Source organism: Phycodurus eques, chromosome 11 (genome assembly GCF_024500275.1).
Source record: "Phycodurus eques isolate BA_2022a chromosome 11, UOR_Pequ_1.1, whole genome shotgun sequence".
In the NCBI taxonomy this organism is placed as follows: domain Eukaryota; kingdom Metazoa; phylum Chordata; class Actinopteri; order Syngnathiformes; family Syngnathidae; genus Phycodurus; species Phycodurus eques.
In genome coordinates, this window is record NC_084535.1 from 20466904 (window position 1) to 20494445 (window position 27542).

Genomic DNA, 27542 nt, shown 5'->3' on the forward strand with positions numbered 1-27542 from the left:
CTCTTAAATGACTTTGAGTTTTTATTGTATTGAAATGAGGACCAAATAGGAAGAAAGATGACCTGGCCTTAATTTAAATAAATATCTAGAGAGTCTTAATCCTATTTTCAAATAAAATACTATTTATTGATAGAGTGCCTGGTGGTATAATTTGTCCAAACCTATGCTACATACTTTCAGTTGACCCAAAAAAGAACAATGTGGATGGATGGATGGATGAATGTTTTTGTCCTGTCAAATCATAAATTGGGGCATTTTGGATGCAGACATTTGATAGTAAACATACTTGCAAATCCCAGGTGAACAGGAAGGAAATGCATAATATAGCCTATTAAATATTCAGCACATGGTGCAGCAAAATTCTGAACCTAAAAACAGAAAATGTTAATCACCCAAGTGTATACTGTCGTGCTAACAGGCTGGTAGTGTAGTGTAGTTACTGCTCTGTGTCCCCAATGCTCCGTCGCAACCTTGACCCTTCTGACTGGATGGGCCATTTAGCTGGGATTAAATGTTGAAGTGCAGATGATCAATAGTTAATGGGGGCCAAAATATAATGACAGTGAAGAATGACATTCAACCTCAGGCAAGGTGTAAGAGCAGAGAGAGCCGCTGTGTGTATGCTAATGTGAGTTCAGAGCAGTTCTTGCATCACAGTCAACCTCCGATGCCACAATACGTATTTCCGTCTTCAACTGAAGAGAATAGAGTGGTCTTTTAAAAATAAAAATATAGTATTTTATTGTACTGTTTAGTTACAATGTAACAATGGCGGGATGCCTGTGTAAATGGTAAATGCTGAAATGGCCAGACAGGTGCGTGCGGTTTCTCGCTTGATATTCTCCCACCCTGTTGTGTTGAAAACAATAGCATATTTTACACAAAGATACCTCAAAATTATGAAACTCTGAATCAGGATATATCTGCCTCTGTCTTTTACACAGAAACTATCAAAGCAGTTTATTGCGGTTTATGCACAGCACATCGGCATGGCATCTGCAAACGGACAAGCAGATGTGTGAAAGTGACATGTCAGCGCAGGGCCACAGTAAGGATGAAAAAGGGATGACGATTCTAAGTGTCCTTAACTGACAGGCACCCTGGAGAACAATATTTTCAATTTGCAGCATTAACATGGAGGGGCCCAAATGAAAGCCATGTCGTGATTCCTAACTGTTATTTAAAATACCAAATAGCTTTTAATCACTCCTAAAATGACTCGTTGCTCTCTTGATGACCAATTTACAGATCATTCGTAAGAGATACAATATTTTAAATCATTTTTAATACACGATTTTGTTGATGTGTCAAAACATTTTATTTTATCACAGACATATTTCAAATAGGCGGCACGTTAGAGATTGGTTATCACATCTTCCTCACAATTCCGGGGTCCGGGGTTCAAATCCCGGCCCCGCCTGTGTGGAGTTTGCATGTTCTCCCCGTGCCTGCGTGGGTTTTCTCCGGGCACTCCGGTTTCCTCCCACATCCCAAAAACATGCATGCTAGGTTATTCGAAGACTCTCAATTGCCCGTAGGTGTGATTTTGAGTGCGAATGGTTGTTTGTTTCTATGTGCCCTGCGATTGGCTGGCGACCAGTTCAGGGTGTACCCCGCCTCTCGCCCGACGATAGCTGGGATAGGCTGCAGCACGCCCGCGACCCTTGTGAGGATAAGCGGAACGGAAGGTGAATGAATGACATATTTCAAATAGTAGTAATCACCCTCTGAAGTTGTGGCTCTAAACATACATGCAACGCTGCTACCAAAACCTTTTAAGCCATCTAGAGGAAGAGAAAACAAGTGAGCCACATGACTTAGCAGAAATGATGTCATCAAGCTAATACTGTATCTGCGACTATGGGTAGACTAAGGGCAAGTCCTCTCCCCTATTTTTCAAATCCCCCCAGGTGTAATGAAATGGGCCACTCAAACGAATGCAACCCTGTTACTCGAATTATCAGAAAAATATAATAATGAATATCAAAGTCTTTATTTTTTTCTTATTATGTAGAGAGGTGAGCTAGCACGTACTCTTGAGCAAAAACGCGAATGTATTCCACTATGCAACCCTTTTACTGCAATTAGATTAATAAGAACATGAGAGTACCTATTAGCTATTCAAATACAAGTTCACTTTCTGTATTGAACTGTAAAGGATTTATTCAGCAACATTTGTGAAATGTATGTTTTTTCAGGTGCCTGCGTATCAGTAGCAAAATACGTGAAAAAGTGTACCGGTGAAGACTTTTTGTATTTATTATTATTTTTTTTTTAGTGTTGTTCTTTTTTTTAAACACAAAATACAAAATAAATGGTCCCTTTTTCAAAACCGTCGGTGCCAAAGTGGTCTTCCAATTCTTGAATGAGCCGTCCACAATTAAGCGACGTTGTTAATTAGGAAAGTAACAACGAGTCGTGCTTTTGCTTACAGGCGCCTGACTCCCCCCCCCCCCCCCCCCCTCCAGCGGTTCAGGCTTTTAAACTGCGCCATCTAGCGGTCACACCGTTGCTTACCGCGACGTCGGAACCGAGGCACTCCGCCTCCGTGTATTTAATAATTTGGCGAGGGAGAACTAAAGTGTCTCTGTGTGTGCGTGGAGCAGGGCAACATCACACTCTCCAAAGCGCAAGCAGAGAGCGCAGCACGTTGTGAGACAAGTAAAGTTGAAGACGAGCCGCCATCCCCCAGAGAACCATCGTCTTTCAACAAAGTGGAGCAGTCTGCACTTGTTTTGATCATTTGTTGCTGTCTGGGTTCTCACCGACACACTGTATACACTCCGAACTCTGCGTACTGGTGACCCAAAACGCTGACGGAGCCGAACATTGATCACAGGTAGGTTCACGTCATTGTCAATGGAGTTCAATTCTTATATTATGTTCTTCTTTGAATTATAGTACGTGTTTCTGTGCACTTAAAATGATGTTAATTTACCTTTCAACCAACGTGTAAGCTGTAATTATATATGCAAACAGCATCTACCGGTGCATGCAGTAGCTACTATATGCACTTGTAAATAGATGCTGCATGTGTCTTCGTTCTGTGTGCAATTTAAGGATGGGAAGAGAAAATACAGTCGTAGCATGGTAGAACACACATTTCGTGTACAGTACAATGCAACTGTATTCAAATTGTATTAAGTAGGTACTGCTGGGGGATGATCTTTAAGGGAAAAAAACCCAAAACAAAACAAAACGCAGCTCTATGTACTGGTGTTTGTCTTACATTTTGCACTCACTAAAAATGTAAATGTCACTACATCTCTGGGTGAGCTGCATCAAAATGAAATATAAAGGATGTGTCATGCCGCCCCCTGCCCTTTAATATCAACTCATTTCTTTTCTTTTCTCTTCTTTTTTTTTTTTTTTTTTTTTTTTAACTTTTCCTGGCTGGATTTGTGCACACAAGCACATTTTCACCTTTATTCCAGGCCTCATGATCCAAAGGTTACATGACAGTTTCGCAAGTGCGGTTGCCTTTGCGTTGCGTGTTTTGTTGAACTTTCTTTTGATGTAGGTCACTTGTAAGATTTGCACTGAGAGGATCAAATTCAATTAGACATCTCCGCAGCAAATTATTCGCTGGCAGATGGCTTGATACTTTGCTTTGGTGTACCTTATTGCTCTAATTAGACTGCATTATTCCAGCCTTTATCTGTGTAATTTTTTTTAACATGGCATCATTAATTCAATGCTTTCTTAGCCTTGTCAGATTGGAGCCCACAAGCAAACACTGTCTTAACTGTTCATGTCTCCTCCCCTGCGATGTGCTTTGTCACAAATTGACCCAAAGTAAATAGTTATATACATTCCCTGTGTGTTTAGATGGCACGTTTGGATGTTGAAGCAGTGGCGATAAGGATTTAGATGCAGCATGTGCAAAAAGTGACGTGTGGACAGCTATCCAGGCATATTGTGTGTCTGATTTAATTCTAGCCCGTGGACCTGCTTTTCCTCTAAATGACATCCAGTTTGATGTGACAGAGGGACATCGCTTTACTTTTATTGACTGAGACATTTTGGATGTGATACTTGCTGTGCAGGTTCATTGCCAGGCAACCTGTGTGAGCCTTGCATTTTTTACAGGAACAGCCCCAAATACAAATCATAACAAGAGGCTGCTCCCAAGCCTTGTAAGATTATTGCTTCCTCTGCATGTCTGCACGGCTCGTCTGGATGAAACATGATTACATTTTAAAAAATAAAATAAAATACTGTGAGAATGCAACAGAAGTAATTTGAAATCAACTATAACGGAGATGTATATCAGCTCATGTGTGGAAAATTCCTGAAGATGAGCACTCTGCCTCATTTTATTTGGGCCTATTTATAGCATTAATGTGTTGCTTAAGTTGCTCAAAGCTACGCTGGAAGAAAAATCCTTCAGTGACATTATTGCATAAAGCAAGAGGCAGGTCAACCTTTTCTCCACATCTTGTATTATTGAAGTCTTGTCAGTCTAATCTATAGGAATAGAATGAGTCGTGTCTTATTAGTCAAGCTTGAGCTAAGTTTTCTCCCTGAGCTAATTCTCCTTCTCAAGACTTTATGGGCTTTGTTTCCTCTGCTTGGTAATGAAAGCAACAGTATGAGTCATAAATCAACACTACAGGTATGGTGACAATCATGGAACCGTGAACCAACAGCCAGGTTAAATCTCTCGTAGATTAATCACCGTGGCTGCAGCTCGGTCTTCAACTGTGACAAATATGTTGACCTTTGACTTTGTAAACATGTATCGAAAGTGACATCACTAACCTGCTCACGCTGCAAAACAAGCGGTTTATTTTTTCTTGTGCAGAAAGGCAGTATAGCATTCAAATGTCAGTGGAGATCAGGATCATAGAGTTCTTAAAAAAAGAACGCGGATCAATAGCAAATTTACAATATTAATAGCAGAGCAGAGCAACGATGTGGAAAAGTATCGGTTGGAAATTTGGCATTGTGTCAAAGAAAAGCTCTCAGTATCATTAGGCAGTCAAAACCAGTTCTGGTTTTGTTATGAGATATCTTGCTAATATTGCTTTGTTTTAACATTCATCGCCTTGATGATCTCAGTTAAGTTTTATTAGGAGACGAAAATATAAACCTTTTTTTGCCACAAGAGCCATAAACCTGCATTTAGTGCTGATGCTTCATGTTAAAGTGATTTGTTTCGTGTTAAAATGGTGTATGGCTCTAATTGCATGACTATGCTATCATCTGATGCTTGCTCTATTTACTATTGTGTTAGCAGTCTTTCTTTAGGTTTAAAAATAATCATTCACCATTTCCTCTGCTGTAACTTAACATCAAATGTAATTTTACTTAAATGCAATCCCCAAATGTATACACACATTATTCATTCATTCATCTTCCGTTCCGCTTGTCCTCATCAGGGTCGCGGGCGTGCTGGAGCCTATCCCAGCAATCTTCGGGCGAGAGGCGGGGTACACCCTGAAGTGGTTGCCAGCCAATCGCAGGGCGCATAGAAACAAACAACCATTTGCACTCACATTCACACCTACGGGTAATTTAGAGTCTTCAAATAACCTAGCATGCATGTTTTTGGGATGTGGGAGGAAACCGGAGTGCCCGGAGAAAACCCACGCAGGCTGACTTTTGGCAGGGGACGGGGTAGACCCTGGATTGGTCGCTAGCCACTCAAAGGGCACATATACGACAAACAAACATTCACATTCAGAATAACATGAATGAGCCAGAGCCCTTAATTACACTAACAATGTTTTTTTTTTTTTTTTAATGTGGGAGGAAGTTTTATTTATATATATGATAGTTTTATTTCCGGATTGATGCTAACACCTGCTACCACATGCCAGCTCTTTGGCGCACATCATAAGAGACTGTGCCACAAACTTGTGTCACCAGCTCAAACTGCATTTCTTGTTGTGAGTACTCTTGCACTTCCGTTTCTCAATTCCTATGCTGATAGCTTACGAATTCGGTATTATAAACGCAACAGTAAATTATTAGGCTTTACACGATCAGGATTTGTGGGGCCGATCACGGATCAGCGAGTTTAAAATACCGATAACCCATCACCGATCTGATCACAAAATGGAAGAATGTGTCTATTTAAATGACCTGTTCATTTACTGTATAAACTTGTGTACTTAATTGCTCAAAAAATTATATTTACAATGAATAATGTATCTTTGTTCCTCTATTTATGCCAGTGAGGCATAGTGACGGACCGAACAAATGAATGGTCTTCTATTAGATGGCAGGAAGTAAATGCAGTAATTAATGTATCCACTTTTTGTGACATTTTTATTTGTTGGTGTGCTGTGAGATTTTTCAGTTGTAAAATATGTTCCTTGGCTCCATAAAGGTTGGAAATCACTGCTCTGGTCAGATCGTGTATTCTAATAAGTCAGGTCAAACCAACATTACATGACAGAAATAATTGGTGCTAACTTACTGTAATTAAATTACTTTATTTTTAATTAAATGACTTCACCCACACCGAAACTTTAGAGCATGATTCGACGGAACGGCGGCATGTTTACGTACAACTGTTCGTGCTAGCAGTAGCTTGCTCGGCTACATAACATTTTATTGCCTGCTTGTGAGCCGTATCGTATTAAAAACATACCTCAACCAAGCCGTAAACGAGCATCCTCTCCTGTCCTGAGCACCGGTGACCACCAACACACGTTTTCCCCCATTTTGTCCTTATAATAAATATATCTCACAGTGCAATCGTGAAAGAGCAAATTTGTCTTGCAGTTTGATCCGGCATTACGTGTTGCCTGTCTCAGACGTGTTGTCTGTCCCACACCACTGACATGTTTTTTTTTTTTTTTTTTTTTTTATATAAATAACTTCATTGGCCGTCAGATATTTACAGTACTACGTCAAAAGACACGCGACAAGGCTAAAAATAAACTAGTGTTTGGATTAAAATATACTGTGCACGCTGCGACGCGGAGTAAATGTCTTTTGCGGTGCCGATCAATGACGTAATTGATCGGATCGGTGAATTATGACATTAAAGCCGATCAGCATAAAATGCTCTATCGGCCGATACCGATCAGCCCGATGAAATTGGTGTAAAGTCTATAAATTATACCACAATACACAGCATTGTCTCATCCAAAATTGTGTGAGAAAATACTGTATATTGATATTTTGTGAAAACTCATTATACTGCCTAGCCCTAATTGTGACTTGATATTTTTTGCCTGTGCTACTTTCAAGGTTTGTTAATTTTAAAGGAAAATTGCAATGAAGGCTGATCAATATCTGTTCTGTTTCGCTGGTTGAACTTTGATAGGGGTTATGCAGAATGTGACGTGATCAAACGGGACAACAAGTAGACTTCCTCTGTGCGCAGGGATAACTACGCTAACTATGGGCTGATGACATGATGGTTTGAACCCGAACTTGCCAAAATATTGTTCTCTTTATTGCTGGCGTCTTTGGAGTTGTACAGAGTATAATTTATCAGTACATACTGTATATGACATGATATACTGTATGTAAACATGAACAAAGCCTAAACATCATACATGGTCATCTTTGGTAGCTCTTGAAGACATCTTGGATACAACAAAAGACATTGCCGACGTTTAATAATTCTACAGGTGCGTTGTCCTGGTCTCCTGCCATAGGGCTCCGCCAGTGACCTGGGCCTCATGAACAAAGACTTACGTGGGTATCTTCCTAAAACACGGCGTACGCACAAAAATATCCAGATGTATGAAACTCTGCGAAACTCAACGTGGAAATAACCGCACATGTTGGAGTAGCCGACTTCTCCCTTTCCACGGCCACATTTGAATATGCAAATCACATTTAAATGAACCCTGCACCTGAGATGGCGATCTCTGCATGATCAGAAAAAAAGGAAAATGAGTACGGTAATGAATACAAATATTTTTTTTCTGAATGTGAAGTTGCTCAATGAAGTGGAGGTGTGCAAGAAAATCCTCTTTGGCACGCTGTCCTCCGGCGTTAACAACACGTGGAAGAGGAGCGAACGGGACAGCGCGTGTGCGGCTGTCAATGCTGTGGAGAAAGAATAGCGCGCACACGCTGAACTAAAAAAGAAGTGGTCAGACATGAAGGTGCATGTGAAGCGGAGGACAGCTGCCCACCGCCAAAGTGTGGCCAAAAAAAAGGCGGAAGAGCCGGCACGGAGGGCCTCACCCGTTCGAGGAGAGAATCGCTGCGATCATGGGTGACGCTGCTCTCTCAGGGGTGATGGGAGGACATGTGGCTGACTATGATCACTCCACAAGGTGTGGAGTACATGGTGTGGACCATGTATTTGTAGAACTCCTAACAAATGTGTTCATACAGTAACCTACACTCAGCCCTGTGAGATAAAGGTTCATACGTAAATGTGTGGTATTTAGAATAAATATTTTGAATTCAAATAGAAGCACATCAGCATATCAAAGAGGATATCAAAAACTTTGACTCCTTTTTGATTACTCAATTTATTATTTTAACACACAGGAGACATGCACACTGGCAAAAAAAATCATGTTTTTTTTTTAGAAGAAGAGGGGTAAATTTGGTCAATTTAAACACATTTTAACCATGTGCAACCGATGCACGTGTTCAAATGAAGTAAATTCAAAGGACTCTTTTTTTTCAGTGCATGTGCTGGAGTCACGAAGCGATGGTGAGGACATAGGCGGCATAAATGATCGCCTTGATCAATTAATAGGTGTCCTCACAAATATCAGTGGTTCATTAAATACACTGGTTAACAAATGAATTCTGAGTCCTTGCCTCAATTGCACTGTTGAAATCAAATGTTGCCGGGCATGAATTGTTCATCAGTGCTCATTGTTCATGGCTCTCCGATGCGCAGATTTATGAGAACAGTTTCCCAGCATCATCAAGTGTCGCCAAAGCACCAAAAGCTGCGGAAACGTTCGTACGCCAGCCATGCAGTTGACGTGAGGCACCGCACATTTCCACGGTCATGCCACTCTTGATACATCTGAACTTTGCCGTGAAAAATAACGGACGCCGCGTTTTTGTGCATACGCACCTTTTGTGGCACGAGGCCCCTGAACCGGAAGGAAGTGCTTCATCTTGTTTTGCAGAATGCGGCAGTTGGTTGCGGATCGGTCATCTTTCAAAAAAAACATGTGCCATTGAGATCAATCGTATTTGGAATATACTATATGGAACACAACACAACACATGGAATATAACAGTGTTTATCACTTTTCCAGGGAGAGAGGGACCATGCCTTGCTGCAAATACAGAAGTTAGATGAGTAATTGAAGATAAGTAGATGAGTAATTGATGCACCCCTTAAAAAGTTTGTTATTGCCTGTAGATGCCACAAGATGCTGGCAAAGCACTGCTTTTGTCAAAATGAAGCCCCTCAACTTCAACATAGTCCCTTGGCAGCTAGATGCCATAAAACAGCACCAAAGCAATACTTACTGTATATTGTTTTGGCCTGAGCACAAAAATTGCGATTTTGTGAGTGTTTCAGTGAATCACGGAGGATCCAAAAATCTGTGAATATGTAAATTTGCAAATGCCGAACTGCGAATATGTGATTTGTTCCAGAGCCCAAACTGACACAATCCGAATACCTTTATTAAATGTACAGGCAATGATTTAAGTAACATTTCAAGATTATTATCATAAGAAGAATTTGAGTAAGCAGTCAAATATGATTATGTTTAAAACACTCTTTAAACAGTGATGACAAATGAAGAGAGGTAATAAATAATGTGTTTGATACCCCCACACATAACATTTTTTCAACATTAACTGTCACACAAAAAGAAAAAAATCCAGTCAGCAGATACGCTGGTGGTTCGCATGAGAAGCTAACATACTGTAGGGGTCTTCATCTTCACTCAGTGCTCCTCCTTCTTGAACATCGCAAACAGATGAACTCAGATTCAACATAATCGTCACATAGATGCTTCAAATCAAAAGCACTTTTTTTAGGTGAGTCTCTTGTGTGCTGAGCAGCCAGGACATAGAACTGTGTATCGTTTTTTTTTTTTATGTAACATCTGCTTCTGGTTCGATGGTCATCTTTACATTTACAACTTTAAATACCCCGTCGAAAAAGCAAAACACACTGTCATTAATCATTTGCTCGCTTACATTAGGTAGTTTGTGTTTATTTGAGAAGCAACTTGAAAGCCACTCAGTCAGTGATCGGAGTGATCGGAGGAGCAACAAGGCAGCGTGCAGTGTCCAAGTGACAGCTTGTAACAGCTGTTAAGGTGGTTTGGGGCGAGGTTACTTTACTAATGGGCTAATCTCTTCATTTCTCGTTCTGTCTCTCTGCTGCCTTTCCGTTCCACTACAACTCAAAAGCTTCTGCCTCAAACATAGCAAATCAGCTAGAAACATTACTCAAATACCGTTGGCTGCCAGCAGTCAATTTCAGCTCTTTTTCCCTCTGAGTGGCACATAATTTATGAAGATAATTTTCGCGCCACAGTTTGAGTTTGTCAGATTTATTTTTTGTTGTTGTTGTCAGGTTGTCTTAACATCTGCCGTTCATCTTGTCACAAACATTTTGTACTAGTTTTGCGCTCACGCTAAATTCATTCTATTACTCTGTAGGAAAGAGAATTGAAGTACACAAATGAACCAATACAATGAATTGTGCTAGAATAAGTGCACATATGATTATTTTAAATTTAGTTTGGCAACGCAGAATAATTATGTCATTGTATGAAATTGTTAACATCAATACAATGGCAGCGTTTGTCTGGCCTCAGCGATGGCAAGGAAATAAATGGAAGTAGGCCACCGAACGAAGCAAAGCGTCATAGCAGGCATTTGAATTTCAAAGTGCCAGAGTAAATCAAGTTTAACGAGAGGCAAAAATAGAAATATCGAGCGCAGCTTTTTATAAAATGTGCTGTGTTTGCAGTTTACTCCAAGGTTTAACTCCTCCCGAGGTGTTATGTGTTAACGTACTTTGGATAAAGGTAATGTTAAAGTGATGTGCAATTACATGTGATTACAACACAATAGAAGACTTCGAGGAGGATTTTGATTCTACACATGGGTACAATAAAAAGTAAAGATACTTTACTTTGAATTACTTGATACAATTGCAGCCTGACACAAATTATGTTCTTTTTCAAATCAATTTGTTCTACAGTTGCCTGCGGTTAATCTTAAGAAGTCAATCAATCCAGATTATTTGTTTCGTTAAGAGGAGCATGTTTGATTGAAGTCTTTGCTCTTTGCCACCGACAAGAGTGATTGATGCAGAGAACTGTGACAGTATCAAGCAGTATTGATTTCGTAACATAGGCCTATGAATGTTCCCTATCCTGACGACCCAATTCACTGATCTTACAGGCTCACCTCAGACTCACTGGGGTGTTTGCTTGACATGATGGAACAAAACCATGTGAATTTGTTGCTCTATTCCAAAGCCCACACCTGGGATGAAAAGTGACAAAATACTGAGCACATAACCCCAGTTTAATTTTCTCTTTCCAGATGGACTGGCTAACACCTGAGATGTGAAGTGTGTTATGTGAGCCAAGGTGTTTTCCCACCTCACTGGTGGTGGGGAGAGATGCTGCACTCCGTTGCCATGACAGCAGAGGTTCTCTTTGTTCTCTGGTTCCTGATGGGCGGTGCTGAGAGTAATCCTTTAACAACCTTACCAGTTAGCCGTGAACGTCTGGAAAGGGTGTTGACCCAGGCCAGAGAGGACAAAGCGGTCCCCAAGCAGCTGCAGCCTGAAGACAACGATACTTTGGGTCCAAACAGAACTGGCATGAGCCGCGCCAGGTCTAACCTCAGCTCCTACAGCCGAGGATCTAAGGTTGGGAAGTCCCAAGAGCTGTGGACTGAGCAAGATAACTTCAACCAAATAAACGTAAGCCCCACAAGTGACGTCGCCCTGTCCTTGGAATCCATCGACGAGTACGCCTACCCAGACTACAGGGGTAAAGGCTGCATGGATGAGAGCGGTTTTGTATTCGCAATCGGTGACCAATTCACCCCGGGCCCGTCCACATGCCCTTGCCTCTGTACAGATGAAGGTCCTCTGTGCAGCAAGCCAGACTGTCCCAGGGTGCACCCTCGCTGCATTAAAGTGGACACAAGTCAATGCTGTCCGCAGTGCAAGGAGAAAAAGAACTACTGCGAATTTCGGGGAAAGATCTACTCTTCACTAGAAGAGTTTAAGGTGAGTTCATGAACTGCATTCACTTATTTACTTGACATGCTCCAAGTGGAACGAAACGCTGACAGAATCCTCCTTTGACGTTCAAATGAGTCTATGGCAAGTGCTACATTAAAAGTAGCTGCCCCGCAGCAAGCAAGGGGGGAAGAAGGCATGAAGGCAGATTTATAATGGCAAAGGTCAGTCCTTGTCTTTGTTCTCAATAGAATATTTCTTTCGGCTCAATTTCGACGTGTAGGTTCAGCAAAGTCTTTACGTATTATTACTGTTGCAGTAATCTCACAAGTGCAAGCTAGAAGTCTCTTAACAATTATGAAAAGCATGGATAAGGTGTGTGCTGCAATTATTTGTCTAACACAATGTTACAGTTACCATATAGCAACCTTTTAATGCTTGTGATTGCTTAAACTGCAAGTGAAGCTTGAGATTGCTCACAGATGTTGAAAGCGGCTTTATGGCACGTCAGCTGAGGTAAAGCAGCAAAAAAAAAAAAATAAAAAAATACATTCTCACACAAGCATCATATGGGGGCATACCTTTGTGCCGAGCAGTGGGATTTGCAACAGGCAGTTTGCTATGCGTGATTGGTAACTTCTTTGGCAAGTGCTGCCTCGCTCTATTTTTCACAGTGAATTGGCATGCGGAGCTGCAAGCCTCTGCAATCAGCAGCGATGCTGTCAGAATTAACCTTAGTTGTCTTGATGGGACAAAAGGTATGCTGTTATGCACAAGAGACTGCCAAACAAGCCTTTCACAGGGAATATAGGAGTTTTTTAATCTGTACACAATCAGTTTGAGTCTTTTCTGGACTATGAGACCCATCGGAACAATTCAAGTACCAAGAAATTTTTAACTTGTTTTGTTTAAACTTTGTTCAAAGACAAAGTGTGCTAGCGAGAAGAGCTACGAACAGGGTCTGCATGCAGCCAAGATAAGAACGAATGTTTTACATTAGCCTACACGATGTCCTAATCATATCAGAGTTTTTATTCCCCCAGAGTTAATATAAGTGAGTGTATGTTATTTACTCACAAGGCTTGTAGTTGGCACAGTGGCTCTCATACAAAGTTGTGATTTTTGTTTTGTGTAAACATATGTCCCTTTATGAATGTGTTGCAAATTACTTTGCCTATCCCTGGGAGTCTGGAGACGCAACAGTAGATATGAAGTCATTATTGGTAAACTTTATTTTTTTTAAAGCCAACATCAACAGAGGTTGACATGCTGCTGCTCTGCTCTCATGTTGGCTTGATCATTTGTTGTTTCTGTGTGGATGCACAGTACAGTACTTGTCACTTGCAGTACCATCCATTTTTGTATTGTATTTTTGTATCGTTAAAAAAAATACCCGTATGATATGGAACAATCCTATCACTTGGATGCACTTTGTGTGCCACAATGCCTGTCTGCATTTCTGCTTTCCACTTTTTTCATTCTCCCAGCATTATGTTTTTTAATATTAAATTATTGACATTTACAAATAGATTCAGTATACAGTATTTTACTTCAAATCCATCTTTCTCCCACCCGAAGTGTTGTGGATTTTACTACATGTTACTCTAACGGGCTGAGAAACAAGCTGCATAATTAGATGGGTTGGCTCAACTTCAGCGTGATTTTAGTATTGATTTGTCAATATACCATCGTAAAACATTTTTTATAAACCCGTAATGAGGTTATACTGACTCATGATTTCATTGTCATTTGACGACAATCAATCTGGTTTCTGAGCTCATCACAGTGCAGATTCAGCTCTTATCAAAGTACTAAATAAAATAAGGTTGAACACTGATTTGGGAAAGGTGTCAGTTCTGGTCTTGTTGGATCTCAGTACAGCGTTTGATACAGTAGATCATAACATACTGCTGAACAAGTTGGAAACGTGTAGGACTAAATGGAACAGTTCTTAGGTTCAGGTCCTACCTGGAGGAAAGGAGTTATTTTTGTAACCAGTGGAAGTGTTCAATCTCATCTAATGGCAATGACATATGGGTCCCTCAGGGGTCAGTTCTTGGACCCTGTCTGTTCAGCCTGTTTATGCTACCCTTGGGTCAAATTCTTCAGAACCTTAATGTTGACGACCATAACTTTGTAGATAGCACACAGTTATATCTAGCAGTGTCTCCAGATGACTACAGTTCAGTTGAGGTGTTGTGTCACTGTCTTAAACAGGTAAATAACTGGATGAGCCAAAACCTTCTTCAATAAAACCACAACAAAACTGAGACAATTGTTTTGGGCAGTAAAGAAAATAGGATAGCTCTTAATAAATACCTGGACTCATTCTCTTAAAAGACCACAGACTAAGTCCCTAACCTTTGTGTGTTGAAAGACTCTGACCTGACTTTCAACAGTCATATCAAATCAATCACTAAAACAGCCTTTTTCTAGGTCAAGGACATATCCAGAGTGAAGGCTTGCATGTGCCAAGCTGACCAGAAGAAGCTAATCCATGCTTTTGTCGCGTATATTGGTTGAATTAAAATTTTATTAATTTAGGAGAAAAGAATAAGCCGGAAGCGACGCCTGCGTTACGTCCTGTTTAGCGTAATTTTAAGTTTAATAGTTCAAATCAAACTATTTTAGTGTGTAAACGGGCACCACCTCACTTTTTATGTCGATAAGGTTTAGGGAAGGTAACGAGAAACCTTTTTATCAGTCTCGTAATCTGAAGGTTGCTACACTTTATGAAATTTTGAGTTCTAGATGACAGAGGCTTACTTAAACTCAGAACACACAAAATACAACCAAGAGTGGAATTTTATGGTATATTTAATGACATCTACAAGGGATCTTGAGGGAAACACACAAAGTGGTCTAACTAAAGAAAGAAAATAACACTAATAATGATAAAAAGAAGGAAAATAGGCACACGAAAAGGAAAACAACATTGTGTGTTGGACTAAAGTTGGAAACGTGAGCGTTTACTGCGTCCAGTGTGGACGGGAGAGAGAGGACAAAATTGAGATTTTGTCTGAAGCTTGTAATTTCCCCGAAATTATTAGCCACTAATATTGTACATTCTGGCAAAAGTTTGCCATGTCTACTTACGAGTGTGGGTTCAAGCTGGTTGGTGGTAGTCTCTCTCTCTAGGCGCGTCTCAGGTAGCAAGGAGAGAGATTTGGTTGCAGAAGAAAAAGATGTAGAAAAATATAACAAGAAACAAAAGTGGCAGAAGACGTTTGTTGTCACGCCTCATAGGGGGAAAATGACTGTCTCTTCCTGCCTTTTTTTTGTGGCTCGCTGGCAATTTCAGACCGATCATGCTTGGCTGGAAGCGTACCTGGTACCTTAGGAGCAGCTGCTCTGATGGCCCAGTGGTGGCCCACATAGAGGCTGGGAAGCCAAGTCTCCATAGCCGAGGCTCGCTGTTACCGAGCTGTGTGCTCGAACAAAAGAAGGAGGTCGGGTGGCCCACGGCTGCCCCGTGGCTGGGAAGCTAAGAAGGCAGCCAAAAATACAAGAGAGAGCAAACACACGAGCGCCAGGGTGAAGTACCCCAGGGGCGTGTCGATGAGGGACGGAGAAGACCACACTCATCAGCTTGAATCTTGTCTACACATTTGATAAAATTGGTTTAAAATCATACATTAATATAAAATAACCTCAACTTGGTACTCTCTTTACTCACAGGTCAAGCACATAGAATGTTTATACTTTAGTTTTGGCAAATCAACTGCTTATGATTCAGATAACATTTCATGCTGCTTGGAGTCAAATCAAGACAAACAATTCTCAAAATCTCACAGCTGCGTTTGTAAGGTTGACACACTGACACAGACATCAAGGCATACATTTGGAATAAGTCTGCAGAGTTCGTGAAATATCAAAACAGACATTTATCCTTGGTTAAGCATCAAATGAGAGTCCCCCTGGTTCGACTTTGCAGTTCCTCTCGACGCCTTGTCCCAGCAATTGTTCCTTTTCCCAGACAGGTGGTCCGGAAACATCTGGCCTTTGATGATTGGGAGTTCAGACTTCGAGGGTAGATGTTAATGGTCCCCGAGGAGTCTACTTGGGGGCAGTCTCAAAGCAGGGACGCTTGGAAGAATGTAGTGTGGGGAGTCACTGTGTCACCTCAGTTTGTGGGGAGCATGTCCACTACACTTTTATCTCAAGTAGGCTTGACTATTGTAATGATCTTCTGACTGGACTCCCCCAAAAGAGCATTAAACAGCTGCAGCTCATTCAGAATGCTGCAGCTCGGGTTCTGACCAGAACAAAGAGCTCAGAACATATTACTCCAATTCTAAAGTCTCTACACTGGCTCCCAGTCAGCTTTAGAATAAACTTTAAAATTCTGCTACTCGTCTATAAATCACGAGATGGTTTAGGTCCTGAATACATTAAAGACATGCTAATGGAATATAATCCCATTAGGGCTCTGAGATCTGCTGACTCAGATCAGATAATGAAGCAGAGAGTCCAAAGCAAACAGTGAAGCAGCTTTTAGCTCATATGCTGCAGGCAAATGGAATAAGTTGCCAATAGAATTGAAGTCAGCCCCAAATGTCAATGTCTTTGAGTCCAGGTTAAAAACTCTTCTCAGGCATTTTAGAACATTTACACTTTTAAATGATCTTTCCTGCATTGTATTTTGTTCTTAATTTAAAAAAAATGCTTATCAGTTGCTTTTTATTTTTCTCGTTTAAAATGATTTTCATCATGTAAAGCACCTTGAGTTACCTTGTATATAAAATGTGCTATAAAAAATAAATTTGCTTTGTTTTGCTTTGCTTTATCCATAAAGTCAACAAGAAGTTATACAGTAGATGGTTCAAAAGGACATTTAGGTTTTAAAGGCTATGTGTAACTTGACATACCACTTTGCTGTAAAATTGTTCCATTGAGAATTTATTTGACTTGTTATACACCTATAAAAGACTCCTCTCATTATGTTTTATGTTGAATGTTACTTGTGTTTCAGGTTGAAACACATTGGCTTATAAACACCTAAAAAAAAAGATTAATAACTGTTTAATTCTTATATGCATACCCGGGTAGACTTTGTGAGACAACATCGGCAAGGAATTCATTTAAAAAGGATCTTTCCACTGTGTTTGTGTGAACTCTGTTTAGCGTGGTAATTATGTTTTCCAGGTGTCTCCGTGTGAGAAATGTCGATGTGAGCCAAGCGGAGAGGTGTTGTGTTCTGTGTCGGCCTGCCCTCAGACAGAATGTGTGGACCCGGAATATGAGCCGGACCAGTGCTGTCCAATTTGCAAGAGCGGTAGGTGACGGACATTTCTTTCAACAACACTTGGGTGCAAGAGAGAATAATTGTTTTTAATGTATCAGCAGCCCACAGATTTAGTCATTTTAGACAGCTCAACAAAGGAATGGCACCATCCATTTTCTTCCATCCTGTCCGGCTCATGTTGTTAGATTTACCCTGCAAGTGTAAGGGCCCAATTGAGATTTTGATTTGTCAATAGCTGTGCATTTAAGTGACTCATATCACTGTGTTTACATTCACTGAATAACAAACCACATGCACATGTGGGCAAAATGCATGTAAAAAAATATGTTGAGTCTGATGGCACTGGAAGATGACAAGCAACATTGTTGTGCATGTTACGGACACACATTTACTGATATGGACATGGACACATCACGTGCATGTGGGACAATGTTAATATTGGTTGAGCCCGTTCTGTTCTTTATTTTTATTCAAATATGTTGATTTAGCCCTGATGTTTACCGTAATTTCTTGTGTATAACGCACACCCATATATAATACGCACCCCCAAAGTTGACCTCAAAATCCTGGAAAACCCTTCTACCGACAGCTGTGCTCATATGATTGATTACCAAGGCAGAATTTGTAACGTGTACAATTCTTTAAAGGAAAAATTAATGACCAGACTAAACACATTTAATTTGATTTAAATGGGATTCAAATTAAACTGTCAAACATTTCAAAAAAGCATCATTAAACAAAACATAACCATGAAGAAAGGAATGATAGTTGTTGTTCAGTCCTCAGTCATATTAAAATAAATAAATAAATACATATATATTTCACAAATTCTGCCTGGGTATGAAAACCTATGAGCACAATTGTACATATATGCAGTCATATGTACCGCTGTCATATTGGAATGAAAGTGTAGGATAAACCTTTTTCATAACCTCTAGGTGGCATACCAAAATGAAAGTGTACAACTTTTTCATAACCTCTAGGGGGCAGTGGCATATTGGAATGAAAGTGTACAGCTTTTTCATAACCTCTAGATGGCGGCATACATTTATAAAATGTAAACGTCATTTTCATTTCCCCCTATACCTATGTATAATGCGCACTGTTGACTTTTGACAATTTTGGGGGTAAAAAAACCCACATAATACACGAGAAATTAGGGTATATGTGGAGATGCAGGAATTGGTGTGAGTACTTACATTTGAGTACTTGCTGATACCAACTAGAGATACTTGATAAAGCCATTACGTATTGCAATTTTGATAAAGATGTGTTTTTTAAAAATCAAATATTGTTAAATAACACAAACTTTTATTGAACACTGCAGAAGTTTCAGTTAAATGTAAAACTTTTTAAACGCACAATCAAATATTGTTCAAAAACAGAAAGCACAATCTTTTATTTAAAATGGAACAACTTTTACTCAATTATAACCCGGCCTAATCCTCTTCTACTTATGTGTATGGTAGATGTATCGGTATTTGTGCTGCTTCTGTTAGGCATGTCTTGGACTTCAAGGGGCAGGGTGATGCACGCATACAGATAAAACACATTGATTTGATGAAAAGACACGAACAAGAACATTGCTGAAAAGCTGCAGTTGTCATGGTCTGTGTTTTGGTTTGGGTTGTGTTTAGTTTTGTTCCATGTTTTCCTGTGTTCCATGTTTGTCGTGTGCTCATTAGGTTGTTGTGTCCACCTGTTCGCGTCTACTTTGTGTCAACCAATCAGCTCTCTCCAGCCACTCGTGTCTTGTCCAGGTGTTCCTCGTTGTCTCGTCAATTTGTTTGTATTTAGTTCCCTGGTTTCTTTCAGTTCTTGGCGGTTCATTGTCGTTGTCACATGTCTTTGCCATGTCATAGTCGCCAATTGTCTTTATTGTTGTGGTATGTCATTGTCAGTTGTCATTTCCCCTTTCTTTTCCACGTCTTACTCACAGGTCATAGTTTGTTTCCAGTTTTAGATATTCGAGTGTTTCTGTGTTACTTTGATTTGATTGGTATCTCTTGTGGGACTTTGTTCAATATTATTATTATTATTATTTTTTTTTTTTTTTCAATATATATTTTAAATATTATTATTTTGAGACTCCTGCCTTGCCTCCCTGCTTCCCTGCAATTGGGTCCACCATGTTCTTGCCTTGCGTGACTCACCCTCGCCCTAACCACATACGTGACAGCAGTAATATAACTTGGTTTTCGCTGAGTAGAAAAACTGTATGATCAAATCAAAGTACACTAATAACATATTAAGTATTGCTGAATCGTAATCAATTTGCCATTAGACTCATAAAACCTTTAAACCTTTTTAAAATATTTTAAAATGTGCACATAAAATCAAAATGCAAATTAAAAGTTGAAATCTTGTTTCTTTCCCCTCAAAAGAAAACTGTAGTAATATTTACCTGCTGTAATTTGGCAGACAACATGATGATTGTTCATTTATTAAACACAGTATGCATATACTGAGAGGGCTTGGTGTTGCATTTGGGCAGTGCTCCATCTTTTCTCCTTTGGTCTGCAGAGTAGATTTGCTGAGCTGTGGCTTCACGCACATCTGTTTAGAGACAGATGTGCCATGGGTGTAAAATTACATTCACAACTCCCACCGAGTCCTCATGCTCTTTGAGCCGAGAAGGATTTGCTGTGTTGCGATGGATTCCGCCCATATTTCCATAAGACTGAGTTCTGCTACAATATCAGGAACTGTGAGATTGTACTTTTTGAAGAAATAGGGATGTATGGTTGTAATTTTGAAAGTGTTACTCCACAACAGACAACAAACTGTCAACTGTCAACATGTCAAAAGGATTGGATCATATTATGAGGTTGAACCGACTGCTCGACAAGTCGACTTCGCTGCTCCGCATCGACTAGTGTTGTTTTTGGCAGGCTTCTTAGTTTTAGTCTTTTGGATGAAAATCAGTTTCAGTCACATTTTATTAATTTCTATATGTGATCGCTTTAGTCCAGTTTTGCTTGACAAAAACTTTAATAAAAGGTTTTAGTCACATCAGGGGTGTTGCTAGCTTTTGACATTTGGGATGGGTTAACCTCGCTCCCTCCCAAAAAATATGGTCAATGGGGCATGTGTGTGTGTGCGCGGGCGTGGTGGGTGGGGGTCGTGGTTGCGGGCGCTGATGAAAATATATATTTCTTGTCCTGTTCTGCTGTTAGGTCAAGCAGAAAGGAGGATATGTATCCCTTTTATGCCGGAATAGTTTTACTGTGTCATCGTGGACTTTTTTAAGCTGCTGCTGTGGTTTCTTTGTATTTTGATGGATATTTATTGACAATCAAAGTCGATCAGTCGAACAGAACAAAGTTTTTAGAGGGGACTGACAAAAAAAAAAGGAGAGAGGGAAAAGATGAAAAGAAGAATACACACACTTATCTCAAACACAAAACACAGTGAAGCTGAACCTCCTGCTGCTGTCATTCAAAGCAGATCTGTGACAAGAAGAAATAACACTGTATTAAATGATATAATCTGTTCATATACCCTGTAGCTAGTGAGACAGGAAATTATACCACACAAAAAGCGCGCGCGCTCTGTAATCAACCGTGCAGCACCACCAACAAGCCAAGTTTCAAACAATGAACACACACAATGCATCTTAAGCATACAATGAAGCCATCCCTGACCAAAGTGAGCCGAAGGCCTGAAGGAATCATACACATAAAAGTGCACATATTTTTCTCATTGGATTCTTCGAAATTTTTAAGGACAATAAATATTGTGTTGTTGCGATTCAACCCAACAACATCACTTACTTAGGAAGAGGTTTATGACACTGTTCGAACTAAAACGACATTGGACATAATTAAAGACGATGTGATGGACTGCAAATAATCTAATACCCAATGAAGCACAAACCAATCAATCGATGTAGGGAGACATATTGATAAGCAATTATAAAATATGTATGCCCTTTGCCCAATGTCTGCTGTGATTCGTTCCAATGACCCTAATGAGGATACAAGATGGCGCCTACATTACACGACTCACTTACACAAGGGGAGACTTGCTAACCATCAAGGAGGCTACTCCGGACTTTCTTTCACCAACTTTCGCAAATCCGCCCAGTTTTTTCCCCGAGTTACTCACCGGAGCAGCAACCGCAGTCTTTGGCGCATGGAGACGGAGGCGACGCCACAGAGGAAGGCGAGCCGGCATCCAAGTGAAGCTACGCAAGAGAGGATACAGATTGGCGTTTCCGTCGATCCACCTCGCAAATCTACGCTCCCTACCCAACAAAATGGACGAGCTTCATCTTCTGATAAAGACCAGTAAAGACTTCCGCTGCCATGTGCTTTACAGAGACTTGGCTTTGTGAGGCGGTACCCGATGGCGCCGTCATGCTTCCCGGCTTCCATCTTCACCGGGCAGACATGCAACATGGAATCATCGGGAAAAACAAAAGGCGGCGGGTTATGCTTCTATATCAACGAAAAATGGTGTACGGACGTCACGGAGCTCAGCACGCACTGCAGCCCGCATTTAGAGTCGATGTTTTTGAACTGTAAGCCATTCTACTCGCCTCGCGAGTTCGCATCATTCATTCTCGCTGGCGTCTATATTCCGCCTCAAGCTAAGACGAACGCCGCACTGCTAACGCTCGCCGAACAAGTAAACGAAACCACATTATTCTGTGGGACTTTAACAAAGCTAAACTCAACCACGAACTCCCTAAATACAAGCAGCACATCGACTGTCCCACCAGGGAAAATAATATTTTAGACTCCAGCTATACCACACTAACTAACGCATACCGTGCCAAACCTCGTGCAGCACTGGACTCGTCTGATCACTGCTTAATTCTCTTAATACCGAAATACAGGCAAGAACTTAAATGCGCGAAGCCTACAGTGAAAACTGTGAAAAAGTGGACCAATGAGGCAAAGATGGAACTTCAAAGCTGTTTAGACTGCACAGACTGGAATGTCTTTGAAAATTCAGCTGGCACCCTGGATGAATATACAGACACTGTCACTGACACTGGCAGGAGGCGGGGTACACCCTGAACTGGTTGCCAGCCAATCGCGGTTTAGGTGACGAGGCACTAATTACATAACTATTTCAGTTTTCATTCATTTTACAACTAGTTTAACAATTACAACAAATGCTTGTCGTCAGTGTTTATTTAACGCCCCCCCCCTCCCCTTCCTTATTACATGCTTGGTATTATACATTTGACACCATCACATCACTGACACCATGGCCACCACTAATACTACTACGCTTCTTCTTGTTCTTCTTCTTCTCGTCCTCGTCGTTGTCCTCCTCCTCCTCTCCTGCCCTATAAAAGCAGTGCCACCCAGTGTCGAAAGTAAGAAGCAGAACCTTGATGCTAATTACGTTGTATATTACTAGGCTTTACACTTTCAGGATTTTGGAGGCCGATCACCGATCAGCAAGTTTAAAAAAACGATAACCGATCACCGATCCGATCAAAAGATGTCTATTTACATGACTTGTTCATTTATTGTACAGGAAGTCCTCGATTTACGAATGAGTTCTGTTCCTACGCTGGCGACGTAACACGAATTTCCGCATAAGTCGGATTTCACCGTTAAAGTCGAAATTTAAGGTGAAATACTTCTGTTACGGGTATTGTCCCACGTGATTGTGACAGCAAGCTCAGTGTGTGTGGGCGTGTGCGTCGGGACGGGACTGCGAAGGAGGAAGGAGTGCGCTACTGTGTACAGCAGCAAGTGTAGTGACGGCGACCGGGGAAGAGTAGCGATTAGCGGAGAACCCGTTGACGTTGAATGCGCAGAGGAGCTAATAAAGCCATTAAAGCAGCAAATTGATGCTTCGTGTCTTTATTGTTGCCCCCAACCAGCGCAGCTGTGCAACGAGAGAAGGGAGTTAACCCCTGCGTCTCCCGACCACGGTCAGGTGACCGTAGCAGGAAAGGTTAACACTTCGTATATAAAGTAACTAAAATACATTAAAATAAAAAAATAAGATGCTGGACTAACCATTACTGTTGAGAGTGTGAAAAAAGGAGGGCGAAAAGGCAAAGATACTCCCGGCGCACAAACACAGACAAGCACTATGCACTAGCTAAGCAGAAACACTATGGTGCTGGGACAAAATGGCGGACGAGGCACGGGCGTCGTAAAGTCGAAACGTCATAGGTCGAGTGCGTCGTAACTCGAGGACTTCCTGTATATACTTGCGTACTGTATGACTTGTTCATTTATTGCATATACTTGTGTACTGTATACTGAGTACTGTATCTTCAAATATATTCTCTAGCATTTTAGACAAAAGTTAAAACATCAATGACCTCTAGGGGGCATTTGAGGATTGGCCACTGACATAAGTTTAGGTCAAATCAGCATTACAACATGACAGAAATAATGGTTGCTAACTTACTGCAATTAAATTACGTTAACAAATACTGTTAATGACATGCTTACTTTAACTTTCTTACTGTCCAAGCTATATGGATAAGTGTTGTCCAGAGTTTGCGTCCATTAGGCTTTTCCTTTTTTTAAAATGTATTTATTTTTTCCCATGCTGCGTTGCTTGAACGTGGCATGCTCCTCCTTGTGTGCATTCTTCAGGTGCCCGATCAAATTTGTTGTGTTGAAGCATTTAGAGGACGTTCCCCACGACGTAGTTCAGTTGTGCACAGACTGCAAATAACTAAAGTGTTGTTTGTCTGAGACACCGCAAAATAGCCCCACGCCAAGGATGTGTTTTTTCACCGACAAGTTCGAAAAAATTGTATTGGCCGTCAGATAGTTACAGTACTGTGCCACAAGACACGTGACAAGGCTAAAAATCAACTAGCTTTTGGATTCATACGCGACAGCGACACGGAATTTGTCTTGTGCGGAGCCGATCGAGGACGTCGTTGATCGGATCGGCGAATTGACATGAAAGCCGATCAGCATAAAATGCTAAGTATCGTCCGATACCGATCACACCGATCAGATCGGCGTAAAGTCTATATATTATGTGATTTTTAGGATACACTGGTAAAAATAAGGCTGCTACCATGACAGACACGGACTCTTCAATGGGTAGGAGAATGACCAAGCCATGTCTCTCTCGATGCTCTCATTTTATTTTTTTTTACAAGCGGATCGGAAAATGCATGGATGGATGTTCTTGTTTTTACACACAAACACACACACACACACACACACACACACACACACAATTAACCAACCTCCTCAGCATCCCCAGAGTATAGCACATAGATACGTTCTAAATGTAAAATGCAGGGATTCGAGTTTTGACAAAAATGACAATAAGAGCAGCCTGTTATTTTTCGTGCTACTATTTTGCTGATTTCACTCTGTGTAGCGTACATCTGATAGCATGTACCAAATTCGCAGTGCCATTTGGAGTCAAATGATCAAATCATACACATTTTCTTCCAACAGTACAATCCCTCACACTGAATACCATCTGATATGTCACCAAAGCCAAAACATCGATCATTGCATCTTTGCAAAAAAGTGTAATACCTATTTTTTGGGGACACGCTATCATTATTACCTGTATTGTGGCTCTGTTACACAACTAAACATTATACTGTAGATGCATTACATTGACGAAGGGCAGCTCGGTGGATTAGTGGTTAGCATGTTCTTCACACAGAGTATTGGCTCGGGCCCTCCTGGTACACCACCTTCCCCCCACATCAGGATACTCTAAATTGCCCATTGATGTGAATGTGAGCATAAATGGTTATTTGTGCCTTGCGATTAGCCAGCAACCAGTCCATGGTGTACCTTGCCTCTCACCCGAAGTCAGCTAGGATAGGCTCCAGCTCGTAATGACGACAAGCCCTGTAGAAAATGGATGGATGGATGGATAGGATCATTTAAGAATATAAAATATTTCTGAACAATCAGTGACAAGATACCTGTGGCATAAATGAATAATAAATATGAAGTGTAGAACACAGGCATTTTTGTTGGGACAATTTTAAAAGTATGCATGCATATAGTTTTATACAGAAATACATATCAGTCCCTGCGTCACTTTTTGTAACTTGCGGTTTATTGTCTTAAGGCACAGGTGTCAAACTCGAGGCCCGGGGGGCAAATCTGGCCCGCCAAGTCCTTTCATGTGGTCCGCGAAAGCAAATCATCTGTGTCAACGTCCATGATTATTGCTCAAATTCTCATGAAATAATAACAACAAATAGTAGCGTTGAGACATTGCAAGCATTTTCTGTTTATGGTAACTTGAACAATAGTTGAACAAACTATTATCCTTGACTTCTGATTTCAAAACTCGGTGTCCATCAATTTGTATGTACGAATGAGGTGACTAAACATTTATATGGTTTCACAGTCAACGGCCATCTGAGGGAAACCGTGACTAGAATGTGGCCCGCGACAAAAATGAGTTTGACACACCTGTCTTAAGGGAACAGAAACATAATTTAAATCAAATCAAAATATAATTCATCATTGATCTCCCACAACCACCTAGAAAAGAAATGGTATGAAAAATTTATATCACAATTGTGACCAAAATTATACAGTTATTAGACACTCGAAATTAAATAGATAAACAGCAGAAAAATAAAATAGCATAAAACTATACAACTACACTTTTAACATTCTGAATAAATACATGCTGTATTTTATGATTATAGACTGCATTTAATAGAAAAAGACAGTTAAATGTGTTTTACATGTAAAAAACAACAACAAGAAAGTAAAAGCATTGAAAAAAAATACATCATTGCAAATATGTTGTTGCCAAATAGCAAAAGACAACCAATAGGACTAACCACACAATAATAAAACAGTTGACATTGTTGTCAAAGTTAATTGCTACAGTGCTGTGGAAATAAAGACAATTCAGGTTTGTAATTCTCCTTGCAGCCACACAGGAGCTACTTAGATAGCTATTTGCAATATTTATTTGATACGGCACGGCACGGTGGACGGCTCATTAGCACATCTGCCTCACAGTTCTCAAATCCGGCCGTGCCTGTGTGTCTATATGTGCCCTGCAATTGGCTGGTGACCGACCGGTTTGGGGTTTACCCCGCCTCTCGCCCAGAGATAACTGAGATAGGTGCCAGCACGTCCGCGACCCTACTGAGGATAAGCGGTACGGAAAATGGATGGATGGATGTATTTGATACACGTGAAGTGAATAAAGTCATCTATGAGCTTAAATTGACATAACTGAACTTATTTTCACTTTTATTCATGACGCTTCCTGAAAGGTGGGAATTACAAGGGTGACAATCACCATCTGTCACATTCCACCTAATTAGTGTTAATTACATATAATTCTACATGGCACAGAGAAGGGAAAACTCTTTCGACCAACACAGTCTTCTTCTTTTCCTTTCGACTTGTCCCGCTAGGTAATTAGTGTAAAATAAGGTTATTGGCAGTCATAAAGTTGTCGCCCTGCTAGCAGATGCGGTTTAAGTATCGACAGATGCTAATAGCTTGTAGAAAATGTGTCACATCAAAAGATCACCTCATTAATAGGGAAATAACAAATTAGTCTCCCAGGGGAGCCTTATCACTGACTGACTGACTGATTGATTAACTGAGTAAATTACAGTAACTGTGCTGATGTTGAAAAGTATGGTACACAAAAAGCTGAGAAAGTGAAACAAAATGCAGTAGATGAAAGAGTGAAACATTAGACCTCAGTATCCAAATGAGATTCCTCATTCAAGGTGTGATTTAGCCAGTCTGCGTTTTCTTCTGTATTACGTTTATCACTAAATACGATAAAGTATTGTGTTTGATGACTTTATCAATTATGCACAGGCCTTATCGTGGCCTTTTCAGGCATGCAAAATCGATGCCTATGGCAGCTCCCACTGCTCAGATGTGTTATTCAGTCACTATGCATGGAGACATTTGGGGAAGAGCCAGGGGATGAAGATGAAAGTACGAGGTATTGCTGACATCTCACCCAGACAGTTGTTCATGAATATCAAAGAACAGCTGTGAATGTAGGCAGGTTCTGCATTTTACTGATCATCCTGAATCCTTTTACCTCGAAAGGTTTGTGACCGACATTTGATGGATGCTGTCAAGTTTCATTTAACAAGAGTGACTCTAAAAAAAGAACACCTGTCGACAATATGATACAAACAAGAAATAATGGGTTCATTATAGCACATACAGTACATACACATTTCAAGAATCATATTTTTTATACTCCTCCATGAGCTGACACCTT

At 40.6% G+C, this 27542-nt stretch overlaps 1 protein-coding gene across 1 annotated transcript in view; it reads left to right on the plus strand.

The window, feature by feature from the left end:
* Positions 1-2582: 2582 nt before the first annotated feature.
* vwc2 (von Willebrand factor C domain containing 2) overlaps positions 2583-27542 on the plus strand; it is a 43218-nt gene continuing 18258 nt past the window's right edge. The window contains exons 1-3 of the mRNA XM_061690442.1: positions 2583-2839; positions 11458-12154; positions 17252-17381. Coding sequence (XP_061546426.1) covers positions 11537-12154; positions 17252-17381 — 748 coding nt within the window. The 5' untranslated portion in view covers positions 2583-2839; positions 11458-11536. The remainder of the gene's footprint in view (positions 2840-11457; positions 12155-17251; positions 17382-27542) is intronic.